Genomic DNA, 12,601 nt, shown 5'->3' with positions numbered 1-12,601 from the left:
ACAAAAAAGATACAGACAGAAGAAACAGAAGAAAACACTGTCACATCACAGCACCTAGGTGAGGACTCCAGGAACTCTACAGAGAGCAGTGAGAACCGAGTGATGAAGCCAATTCATAGATGGGGATTACTATGAGGCCATGATGGGTAATGGCCAATGGGAAATTTGGCTAGGATGCTGGGGTAACACCCTAGAGTAGTAACACCCCTACCCTTTTTGAGAAATGCCCTGGGATTTGTAATGACCACAGAGAATCAGGACTTTAGTTTTATGTCTCATCAAAAGGATGGCACCTTTTTTCATTACAGTGTCTCCGTCACTATATTGGGGCATTAGAACCCACACAGACAGCAGGGTGAGCACCCCCTACTGGCCCCACTAACAGGTCTTCCAGCAGCAACCTTAGTTTTCCCAGGAAAGCTAATAAAGGTACTGGCCAGGCTCACACCTTCTTGGCGTCAGTGGGTTGCCAGTTAAGAATTGCAAAGTGATACAGCTGATGACTAGTTACTTAATTGATAGAATCGTTTAATGAAGTGAAAGCACTGGCTCAAGTTCTGAACAGGACTCTAGAACAGTGCTTTCACTTCATAAAATTATTTATGAAGTGGCTCTCAAGCCAATCCTGTAACCCTATCTGTAAATGGTTCTGTACTTGAGCTTCAGTCTAAATTGAAAAACCTTGGGGTGATATTGGATTCTGGGTTAACATTCGACCCACATGTGTAGTATATTGTCAAAACATCTTTTTTTCACCTCAGAAATATCGCTAGACTACGCCCTATGTTATCACTAATTATGGCTGAAAAGCTGATCAACATATTTGTGTTTTCCTGAATTGACTACTGTAATGCTCTACTCGCTGGGGTATCTAAATCTACATTGAATGAACTGCAGTACTGTATATCCAAAATGCAGCAGCCAGAATCCTGACCAGGTCTAGTGCAAGTGATCACATTACGCCTATCCTGGAGTCCTTGCCTTGACTTCCTGTCAAAGTCTGTGTGGACTTTAAAATCCTCATTCTCACCTATAAGGCTCTGCATGGCTTGGCACCTCAGTACTTGTCTGAACTATTATCGCCCTACTCCCCACCTCGAAACCTTCGCTTTTCTAATTCTGATCTCCTAACTTTCACCCAAGCCCGTCTACATTCTATGAGTGATGGGCCTTCTCCTGTTATGCCCCCAAGCTCTGGAACTCTCTCCCCAAGGATATCAGAGAGTCACCTTTTCTAAACTCCTTCAAATCCAGACTCAAAACCCCTCTGCTCCTACTATACTTAGTACCACCATCCACGGTCTCCTCTGTGTATTGTAATTGTGTTTTATCTTGTGTATTCTTTTTATTTATTGTTGATGTCATTCTGTAAAGCGTTTTAAGAAGCCACCTTTAAAGGTGCTATATAAAATAAAGTTTATTATTATTGTTATTATTACGCTTTTTAAAACCTGCAGAATTCCATCTGCAAGAAAAAAGATTACCTAACAATATGCATGCATGTATGTAAACCATAGTGTATAGTGCTAATGATAGCAGGGGAGTGTTAAGCAGTTTATGGTTATTGAACTTTGGTATGACCCAAACAGCAGTAAAACCAGGAGACCTGTACATTTAGACCTTAACCTTACAAACAGGGTGCTATCAGTAAATGGCAATGCAATCATTATTTTATATTTCAGTTCATCAATATCCCATTTAGTTCAAAGTACTCTTTTCTGAAAAGGTATTTAAGCATCCCCAATTTTTATTAATACCAGTCAGCCTTAATGACTCCCCACTACAAAATGGAATTTCTCAGATTCATCAGCTTTGTGGGACTGTTCACCTTCTCTTTTGCTTTCACAGTAAGGTCATTTAAATTGTGTACACTGTACTTTAAGAATTTTAATAGCTGCCACAATATTTTCATTTAATAACCTTTTTTCATTTATTTTCAGATTAGACGAACATCTAGAGAAAAATGTATGTTAATGCTTTTATATTTTTATTCTGTGCAATATCTTTGAATATAAGTGTGAAAAATATTATATAATAATGCTGTCATGCTGTATGTTGTCTGACAGAAATGCTATTTAAAATCTTACGGTAAATGTTATGGATGTGTTCACAGGCTGTTTTGTGTACAGTGTATATGTAATGTTGAAACTTTTTTTGTAAAGGTTTTTGTGATTGTAGTTTTTTTATTATTATCAGTAATATGCAGGGTTTAAATAAAAACACATCTTTTCCCCCCAGCATTTGCAATTGATGAGGAACAGAAACGATATGACATTCCTTTCCTTAATCGGGGTAAGTCTTTTTACATTGTTTATTATTACATTTTTACCCACGTCAATTGTTTATCAAGTATCAAAAGATAAAATTAAAGAGATTTTAGAAATCCATGATTATGTATATATTGTAGTATAGCACACAGCAGATTTGTTTCGTTTAACTGAATTATTTAATTATATGTTTAAGATAAATGTTCAAGTAGGTAGCTGCACCAGCATCTGTAGGCTGCAAAGAAATAAGTTAAGGTTTATTCCATGCTGAAAAGAGAAGAAAAGAAACACAGTTTGGCTGTGGAGTCTTTAGGCTAAAACAAATTATTATTGTCACTATTAAATAAACCTGTGTGAATAAAATGTCTTCAAAATGTCTTGCCAGTATAAAATGAAAAAAAACTTTGTGATGATTTAAAAATATTTTTAACAGCATCCAAAACGGCACTTGTTGAAGGAGACATGGCATTACCTGTAAGTATTATAAAACCATTCTAAAACTATATTTGTTAAAATAAATTACAATTATTGTAAACAAGATTTATGAAACTAGAAGTACTACAGTAAACCAGACTTCTATACGGTTCTATAGCACCCAATTAAACCAGCCTAAAATAGCCTAAAAGCTAGAACAAGCCTGAGGAGGGGGTGTGCACATTATTAATTCTACTGGTGCCCTCAGGTTCTTTTTCCACTGCTTGTTCTGAAGTAGGTTGGGTTGATTTGTCTAAAACCTTTAGAATTTTAAGTACTTGTATTAAATCACAATCTATGTCCTCTTCAATACTGAAGATATTCTGTTCCTTAACTTATTTTTATAATCCATCCCTTTATAATAGAAATTAAACTTGCCTTTTTTTAACTGTGATCAGCAGCATGACAATGATATTTTTTAGAATGTGGTAACCAATAATGTATACAATCTTCACATCATTTTTTTCACACAAATGTCAGTACATGAAATCTATAAGCTGTTATTAGCTGACACTGTAGTTTGTAATAACACATAAAGAGTAAGTGACTCTACGATAGGTTTTAGACTTCTTGATCTTCATAATAGGACACCAGTACTGTCTCATAAGAGTCATCTACAATTATGGACTACTCTTATAAATAATAAACATGTATCTTTGTTCAAGAGTAGTACCAAAAAGATATATAACCCTGAATTACAAATTATGCATATGTTATCTGTAAATATTGTTATAAAAAATGGGATGTTAAAATGATAAAATTAGGAGTTATCATAACCAAAATTAAGTTTAGACACCAGCTGGCTTTACAGGAAAATATCAATTCTAATTTTACTCTCTGAACTCAGGAATACTAAGCATATAACAGGCTATATACAGATTTTTACAGTTCTGTGAGTATCAAGGTCCTGTTTTATTATAGACTGCAAAACCTGAGAATTCTCCCTATAATTGAGATGTAAACAAGGCAAGGAAGGAACCTGTGTTATAATAAACAAGGATTCTAATCCAGACTAAACCATTCTAAATAAAGCTAAGCAGATAGTATCCTTTTTCAATATTTAAACCATTCAACGACTAAACCATGAGAGATGTCTTTTAGCCTGGGGATAAACAACTAGGAAATCAGCCTTTTCTGCAAATACACAGTATAAGAAAAATGTCCCATGTTTAATTGCATCAAGGACAAAGAACAACCATGTAAACACTTAGACAATACCTACCATATCAAACCAAGAGAATAAGGTAATTTTGCTGGGAACAACAAATGATTAGTTAACCCCAAACCATAACAATATATAAGACATGGAAATATGCATTTAAAAATATAGTCACATTTAATTTCAGAAGCATACTGTATATCACTAGATCTATGATATGAAAATGAATTTGTAGTGTCAGTGGCTTTACTAAAAGGTGATACAATTTTAAAATAATTAATAATGAGTATCTGTTCTGTGATTACAAGTGTAATCATTACATTTTATTTTAAGCATCTGCAGCAATTACCATGCATGGGCATTTGAGATCTATAATAAAACACTTATTATCAAGCTCCAAAAGTATTTTGGTTTAGTGCAGCCATGCTTTTATCTAGAAAATATTAACACACATAAATCATTTTCCTTATTAGGTGTTTTAATATTTAACAGTGAAGAAACCTAAGATTGTTCCCACAGGCATTAAGATTAGATTAAGAATAGCCAAAGCTCCCAAGGTCATGCATTAATACATGGATGCATCCATTTTTTAATGTAATGAGCTAAACCTCCATATTTGGTTTTTAATTATTAATTTTGAAAATCCTGCAATAACAGTTCGAAAATACTGATTATATAACTTTTAATAATCAGACACATTATTGAATTATTGATGTCAGCATTTAAAAATTCATTGTAAAATAATTTTGCAATGATGGACCTCTGCATAGAATCATTGACAGGATTAAAGTGCCCCATAAATAAATTCATAAAACTGGTGAATAAGCCACCCCTTGGCTGGATGTCAAAGGTTAGGTTTATTAGGTTGTACAATACATACAGTAACTCACTAGCCTTCTTCATCTCTGCAATTACTTTGAACTGTAATATATAGAACCTTGATTTTGCATACCTCTATCTCTAGTTTGCTCTATCTGACTAATTTTGCTTACTAGTAAAATGAATACACTAGGAATAGAAACCCGTTTGTTTAAAAGGCCATGATACATCCGTAGTATTGTTTCAGTTGTGAGTGATGAAATTGCACTGTATCTTAAATAACTGAATTCAATACTTTCTAGGATGAATGTGTTCAACAAATTTTGAAGAGCTATCTTGGAGCAGTAGTTTTACAAACTATGTTTATTTGTTTATAAATTAGTGAATTACCGTGTTTTAGATATTTGCTAAAATACAAAACAGTGGAACCAAGAAATAGCTTATTCATTTTTTAGTTCAGTATTATTAAAAAGCCCCAGAGGTTTGTGAAAGAAGAGCCCTCAAAATATGCAGAATTGTCTACATTTCCCCAAGACCTCACAAAGAGTACATAGACCCAGCAGTGAAAATTGATGGCACAATGGTCTGTGCCCATGATTTGGTCAATGTATGTCACCAGGCATGAAGAATGTATTCTTTAATTCCATTTATTTCTATTTTTCGTTCCAATTTGTGTCTCCAATCCTGGTCAGGTATGCAGCACGATAGAGGCCAATTATTGTAGAGTGGTAGTTGAGGAGCCACTTGGAAGATTTTTACCAGCTTGCAAGTTATTCGGTGCCAGTAGATATATGGAGAAGTGAGGTCAGCAAGGACAAGGAGACAGGAGTAGGAGCAAACAGTGATTTATTCATTTTTTAATTTATTTTAGTGACTAGCACCAAACAGGTGCATAGCACATCTGTGCTGACTATACCATGGCAGAGGGTGAGATACATAGTGTTTTAGTATGCGTTCTGCTATGGTAGTTAGCAAATTTTAAAAGTGGTCATGAGCTCATGGTCAGGAAAATGGAATGATGAAGGTTAAACAGCACAACAAAACATTGCTTGTCAACATGAACTTGAACATGAACATGACCTAGATCATTTGTATAGAACTGACTCCAGCACACAGTGCTACAGTAATCTAATGTCCTGTCTTCCACATGTGCATTTGTAAACATTTTAAGGTTAGATTCTGAGTTGCCTATTACAGTCCACAGTTGCTTCACAGCCTAAATAGGAAAGACCTATTTAAATACACCTGTGTGCCACAATGTGTCATAGGCAGTTACGAGAGCCAATAGTACAAAAATGTCTTCAAGTTCTTCTGTAAGCCATTTTCTACATAAGTGGTGAGTGGCTTGTATGGTTACAAGCTGGAACATTAGATGTTCAGTGACCTTTATGTTCGGTATCTTGGCATATAGTTGTTAATTCAAGGTCTGTACTTGACTTTGGTATGGCAATTACTTTTGCCAGTTGCTATCTCAGGGTAGCTCAGTACCGACATGCAAATTTGAAGTATGTTTTTCATTCCAACACAGACCTTAATGATTTGATATAACTATTAATTGGGAAAGTGGTCTACAGGTTTTTAATGAAGTTGCAAAATTCGGAGTGTAAGTCCTACTGCCAGAAAGTAATGGGGCTGCCCAGCATAACAGTTGGAAGTCCATTATCAAATTCAGCACATGATTACGTCTGTAGCAGTACATCTCTTTATGTTACTTCTTTTTCTGCTGTTCTTGAAATGGTTTTAGAATGTCTTATTTTAATTGTAAATGATAACCATATCTTACAGCTCGTAATAAAAAAAGTTTATTTTATTGTGTAAGTGTAATAATTAATAATATGTAATGTATTTATTTTTACAGCGTGGTCGCAATGCTCTCATAAACCCTGCCTACAGATGGAAATTTCCCATTCCTTATATTCTGACTGATAGTCTGGGTAAATATTAATTTGTAATTATGAAAGCTAAATTTAAAAAGAGTATGTTATTGTAGTAAATGTTACATACAGTGCATCTCAGTCCAAGTTCATAGAAACTGTAGAAATGTTTAACTTCTCGCACAAAAATGAGGCCAACTTTCTATATGCATTTTAGACTGTAATAAAATGTATCTGAAAATATTTTGTAACGTAATACTGTTTCCCCCTTGTTTATCTATTCACCCATTGTCAGAAATCAATTTCTGATAAGGGATTATGGTAACCTATCCTGGAAACACAGGACACAAGGTGGGACCACATCTTGGATGATCATCTTGGATCTTGGATGATCTAACCAGTCCATCAAAAAGCACACACAAACACACAAGCACAGTGTGTTGTAAACACAAGCACAGACAGTTTAGAGACACCAAGACATTTTTGGAATGCTGGAGGAAATTGGCACACCCTTGTCCTTGTCCACACAAAATTAGATGATAGTGAGTATCACTTTGAGTATCACAAAGTATCAGCTGAACATAACATAACTCACACAAGGCTCTTCATGGGATCTGTATTCAGCCGGATATGTTTTTATAGCATACACATTCCTATTTCACATACTCACTAGTTTTTTTCTAATGTAAATTGTTTTAAAGTAAAAAGTGAAATATATGTAATTGAATGCATTACTTAGAAATACATATTTTTATCTTTCAGACTTAAATGCTAAAGGGGTAATTTTTCAGGCTTTTGAAATGTACCGACTTAAGTCTTGTGTGGACTTTAAACCTTATGAAGGAGAAAAAAGCTTCATAAAGTTTGAAAAATTAGATGGGTATGTAAAATCTACTCTTTGGATCACAGAAATGCTTAAAATGTGAAAGGTTTTAGCAATAAGAGGAAAATTGTCTGAATATGTAGTGTACCTTTGATTAAAGTCACGTCTAGAGGCATCAGTCCCTATGGAGTTTGATGAGGGTAATAAGATATTTATCAGAATAATAAAAGCAAAATAAGTAATGTATATACTGTATGCATTCACATTTTGACTGCACTATGAAGTAATGAAATTGTTACACATTCTGTATAAATACAATAAGATCATATAGAGGTTGTGCAACCAATGACTGTGGATTCAGTACTCCAAACTTAATACTTGCTCTATTCTGCCACACATGCTAACTGTTGTGGATACATGAGGTGGTCATATGAAGCTGATGTAGCTCCATTTGGCACAGGCCCAGAGGAGAAAGAAACGCAGTGCTTGCAGCAGATCCAGAGTAAAGTACTTGTTGTCAAACACACTTAAACTCAGATTTCAGAAATGATTCCATCCTCAGTCCAGCTAGAACTGTCTTATGTAGGAGTGGAAAAATTCTGAAGTGAGCTGTACAACAGGTATGTAGAATTCACTGGCCTAATGTTTTGATGTAGGTGTTGGTCTCAGGTTGGGGATTTACAGACAGGACAGCAGTTGTCACTTGGTGAAGGATGCGACTACAAAGCGACCATTGAACATGAGCTACTGCATGCCTTGGGGTTTTACCATGAGCAATCACGCACTGACCGTGATGATTACATCAATATCTGGTGGAATGAAGTACTTCCAGGTGAGCTTCTAATACAGTTCATTTTAACTGTTTTCCAGATATGACTGTATTTAAATTCTGGGTCATGGATTCTTAAAATTCAATACAATGCACTCTACCACTTATTTGTGACATAGTAAATTTTATTAGCCCATGTCAGATAATACCAAATTATAATCTCTTAAAAATGCAGTTTAAAATGCTTAAACTTTAGCCTATTGTTATGGAATTTATGCTAATAACGATTTAGGACACACTGTAATACGATGCATAATAGCACATGTATTGCAGAAGTACTTTACATTTTAAGTATACAAGAAAACAAAAACCTTCTCCATTATTTCCTTGACTTGTGCTGTTTTATACTACGTGTGTCAGAACTCATTTTAAGAATTAAAAAACAAGTATCAATATTCAGCTTTTATGTATGATGTGCATATGTACATATACTTCTGTATCAAACATAAGTGAACGCATCAGCACAAATTACATAGATAACATACACTTTCTATCTTTGAATGAAAGAGCCTATGTACAGCCTTTATGTTTATAACTTCTTAATATGCTTTTAATTATAATTTTTTGAATTATTATTTCACAGGCATGGAACATAATTTTGTTAAATATGACGACAGCTTCATAACAGACCTCAATACACCCTATGATTACGAGTCTATCATGCATTATGGAGCTTACTCCTTCAACAAGAATCCAGGAGTTCCAAGCATTACTGCCAAGATTCCAGAATTAACCAGCGTCATTGGACAATATTTGGACTTCAGCAAGCTTGACTTACTCAGGTTGAATCGCATGTATAACTGCTGTGAGTACTCATTCATATATAAATACATACTGTAAATAAACATGTGTTTTGATTTGGCAGAGGAATTATATAAGGAATTAAAAATAGATCATTCCAATACTAATTATATAAATACATTTTATAATACATTTTGACATAAGCAAAGTTGCAGAATTTGTTGGACTTGTGATACATTTAGATGAATAGAGCGAACAAATTAGAACTAATTTCGCACAGAACTGTGATGACAAGTTGGAACTGTGTTCTCAGGCGTATTTAGTCTTAATTTATGTATTATTTAAAGTTTATAAATTTATATAAAATTAAAATGTTGACTTAGAACATATTTTGTAACATTTTTTTTCTTAGCATCATCTCTCACTCTCTTGGACCAGTGTGCATTTGAATACATTAACATCTGTGGAATGATCCAGAATCCCAATGATGACGATGATTGGGTCCATACCAAGAGTACACCACAGGCCGAAGATCACACTCTCCTTGGCCAGTGCAAAGGTAAAAACAGAAGTTTGTAAGTATGAGAACTTTTTGGAACATTTGGAATTCTGAAACTGGAAGGTTTGGAGAAACTGCATTTATTATAAAATAATTTGTAATTATTATATGGAAAAAAGGAGCACTGTTGATTTTTTTCCTTACAATTCTGCAGACTCTGGATTTTTCATGTATTTTAACACTCAAATTGGGCAGACAGATGAGTCTGCCTTTCTGGAGTCAAGGACACTATATCCCAAGAGAAAACTGCAGTGTCTCCAATTTTTCTACAAAATGACTGGAAGTCCAAAGGACAAGCTGGTTGTGTGGGTGAGAATGGACGACAAGGCAGGAAATGTCCAGAAACTAGTGGAAGTACAAACATTCTCAGGTCAGTGCAATACAAACAGCAAAGTTTCTGAAAATCAAAATAAACCATTTACATTGTTGACATATAGCATGTATGCATTGTTGGAGATATTTTAATGATTTAAGATATGAAATACATTTATGATTTGACATCCGAATTTGAAAAGACATTTTCTTTAGTGCGATGTTACAATGTATTTTTGGCCCTGAATAGTGGTATTTTAAACAGAGTTTGTAGTTTTGGGTTTATGTAGAAGTTTTACTTGCATATCTTGAAACCATTTCAATAAATGAACTGTAATTAGACAAATGGTAGTGGAAACATTAAACCTGTTAATAAATGTTAACCAATAACTGTATTCAAACTCATTCCAGGGGATGGAGACCATTCTTGGAAAATCGCCCATGTGCCCCTAAAAGCCGACATGAAATTCCGCTATGCATTTCAAGGCATCAGAGGAGACCCAACTCAGTCCACTGGTGGAATTTTTATTGATGATATCAACCTAATAGAGACTCGCTGTCCTAGTGGGGTGTGGCAGATAAAAAACTTCACCAGTCTTCTTAAAACATCTGCTGTTGGTAATTACATCCAAAGCCCTCGTTTTTACAGCCCTGAGGGATACGGATATGGGATACAGCTTATTCCTAACTCCTATGCAGATGGATATATAGGCGCTTTCTTCCATTTGACCAGTGGGGAATATGATGCTGCCTTGGAGTGGCCAGCAGGAAACAGACAAGTCACAATCACTGTGGTTGACCAGGACCCTGATATCCGATTTAGACTGTCATCTGCCAGGAGCTTCACCACCAGTGGAAAGCAGCTCATACCAGGTGAGCAAGGATTATAAAAGAAAGCTGAGACAGAATCTAGGGAATAAGACAATATTTGGGAACAATTATTGTTATACCAGAGAATTATTGATCAACCGATGTAATCAATAAAAAATAATCGGAGATTTTATTGACCGTTTTGACAGACACAGATTGACCGAATGATCTGAGTTAATCCATCGTTAACCTTTGGTTCTATGAAAAATAAAAATATTTTTTAAATGAAAATACCAAGAATATTAAGGAGTCCTTTGATTTTAGGTTCGAATAACTTGCTGTTTTGGGATAATCCTTCAAAAACGGGGACATATGACCCTACCTGTGACTGCTACCGAAGCTGGACCTGGGGATGGAATGGCATTTTTCCTCACAGTGACCTCTATCGCCGAAACTACATGAAAAATGATGATTTGATTCTTTTAATAGACTTTGAAGGTATGCACTCTAAAAATAACATTATTACCTACATAGGAACTGTTCATTTTAATTAAAATTAAAATTTAGGCCTGTGTTCTATTAATTTAAAAGCAATATAGTTTGCATTGCAGTACAGCATACAGTAAGAGAGTCTAGCTAATATGTTATTAACCACAGATTAAGTTATGTGCAGGTATATCATTAAATGTATTATTTTAAGGAAGTAAAAACACTATTTGTGAATTTCCTTTCTTTTTTTTCCTAAAAGATCTGACACCACTAATTAAAAGTGAAGTACCAGTGAAACCAAGGAGTGAATCAAGTATAGTGGAAGAATAAGGCATAGATTCTCCTGAATGGAGAAGACATCAGGTAAGATGTTCAACATAACACTCTAGAGCAGCAAAGCAAATTACTTATTAAATACCTGTAATTATATACTAGATTATATAAAAATCGTAACTTTAAACGTTTTACTTTTTTGAAAGTTTTCTGAACAACAATAATTCTATACTGAACAATAATATTTCAATAATGAACAATTCTGGTATGATTGACACATTACCCAAGAAGACTGAAATATATTGTACAGTGCCTTGCTAAATATTCATACCCTTACACAAGTTTCATATTATGTTGCTTAAAGTATGCAATCATGACACTTTAAAGTAAATAAAAATGATATTTTAGAAATAACGATAGGAAGGTCAGAATTATTTATTTATGGCAAACCTAAATTAATTTATTTGCATAAAACAATCCTACCAGCCACACAATTAGTTGAATGGTTGAATAATGATTCACATGATTTTTGAATAATTACATCTGTCTTTGTAAGTTCCTTCAGTCAGGTAGAGATATCAAGCATACGTTTAACCATGTACAGTAGGCTAATGAGCGTTAAAAACAAACATTCAGAGCATTCAGATTCTGAAGATATGATTATGTTTAAAAATGAGCATGCACCATTTTGAAATTTCACAAAGTGGGTCACCAAAGGAAGGGTCTGAATACTTATTAAAGGCAGATAATGTACATAAATAACTGTATAATTTTAATTAAGATTAATAATTTTAAGTTTGAAAAACTGCTGCTCAATATTTTTTCTCTTACCAATGTACTAGTGTTTTTAAATATATATATTTCTTTCTATAACAGGATTCCAGGACTGTGGTATCTTTGAGGAGAAACTTTATAAAAGTCGTCATATTTTTGAAATATTGTTTTATTTAGTAATCACATCTTTCTGAATCATTTAATTAATGATCATAATTGTATCCAAGGTATGATGAACACCAGCACAAGTCACCACAATCCCAAAACTATCAGCAATTCAAATTTTCTTATCATCCCAGTAACTCTACATTTTTTTATCTTTAAATATTCACTAGAATATTCAACCTGATGAACCCCTGTTCTTAATATACACTTTGTTTCATTTACTACGCAACATA

General features: G+C 34.2%; 1 protein-coding gene across 1 annotated transcript; it reads left to right on the top strand.

The window, feature by feature from the left end:
• The first annotated feature begins 1,787 nt into the window (after nt 1-1,787).
• On the top strand, nt 1,788-11,514 carry mep1a.1 (meprin A, alpha (PABA peptide hydrolase), tandem duplicate 1). The gene is made up of 13 exons (XM_069185902.1): nt 1,788-1,847; nt 1,941-1,965; nt 2,239-2,292; nt 2,701-2,741; nt 6,578-6,653; nt 7,356-7,473; nt 8,073-8,248; nt 8,829-9,050; nt 9,399-9,545; nt 9,700-9,915; nt 10,269-10,730; nt 10,992-11,165; nt 11,416-11,514. The coding sequence occupies exons 1-13, from the start codon at nt 1,788-1,790 to the stop codon at nt 11,484-11,486; spliced, it is 1,842 nt and encodes a 613-aa protein (XP_069042003.1). The 3' UTR covers nt 11,487-11,514.
• The last annotated feature ends 1,087 nt before the right edge of the window (nt 11,515-12,601 follow it).

This window comes from Lepisosteus oculatus, chromosome 2 (genome assembly GCF_040954835.1).
Source record: "Lepisosteus oculatus isolate fLepOcu1 chromosome 2, fLepOcu1.hap2, whole genome shotgun sequence".
Classification (NCBI taxonomy): domain Eukaryota; kingdom Metazoa; phylum Chordata; class Actinopteri; order Semionotiformes; family Lepisosteidae; genus Lepisosteus; species Lepisosteus oculatus.
The sequence above is the reverse complement of the archived record's forward strand: the minus strand, read 5'-3'. Positions and strand labels throughout refer to the sequence as shown.

Excerpts from the sequence above, each read along its gene's own strand:
- mep1a.1 (XM_069185902.1), top strand. The coding sequence starts at position 1,788 with ATGGAATTTCTCAGATTCATCAGCTTTGTGGGACTGTTCACCTTCTCT. Across the intron at positions 6,654-7,355 it reads TATTCTGACTGATAGTCTGG|ACTTAAATGCTAAAGGGGTA; the intron begins GTAAATATTAAT and ends TTTATCTTTCAG. Across the intron at positions 9,546-9,699 it reads TCTCCTTGGCCAGTGCAAAG|ACTCTGGATTTTTCATGTAT; the intron begins GTAAAAACAGAA and ends ACAATTCTGCAG.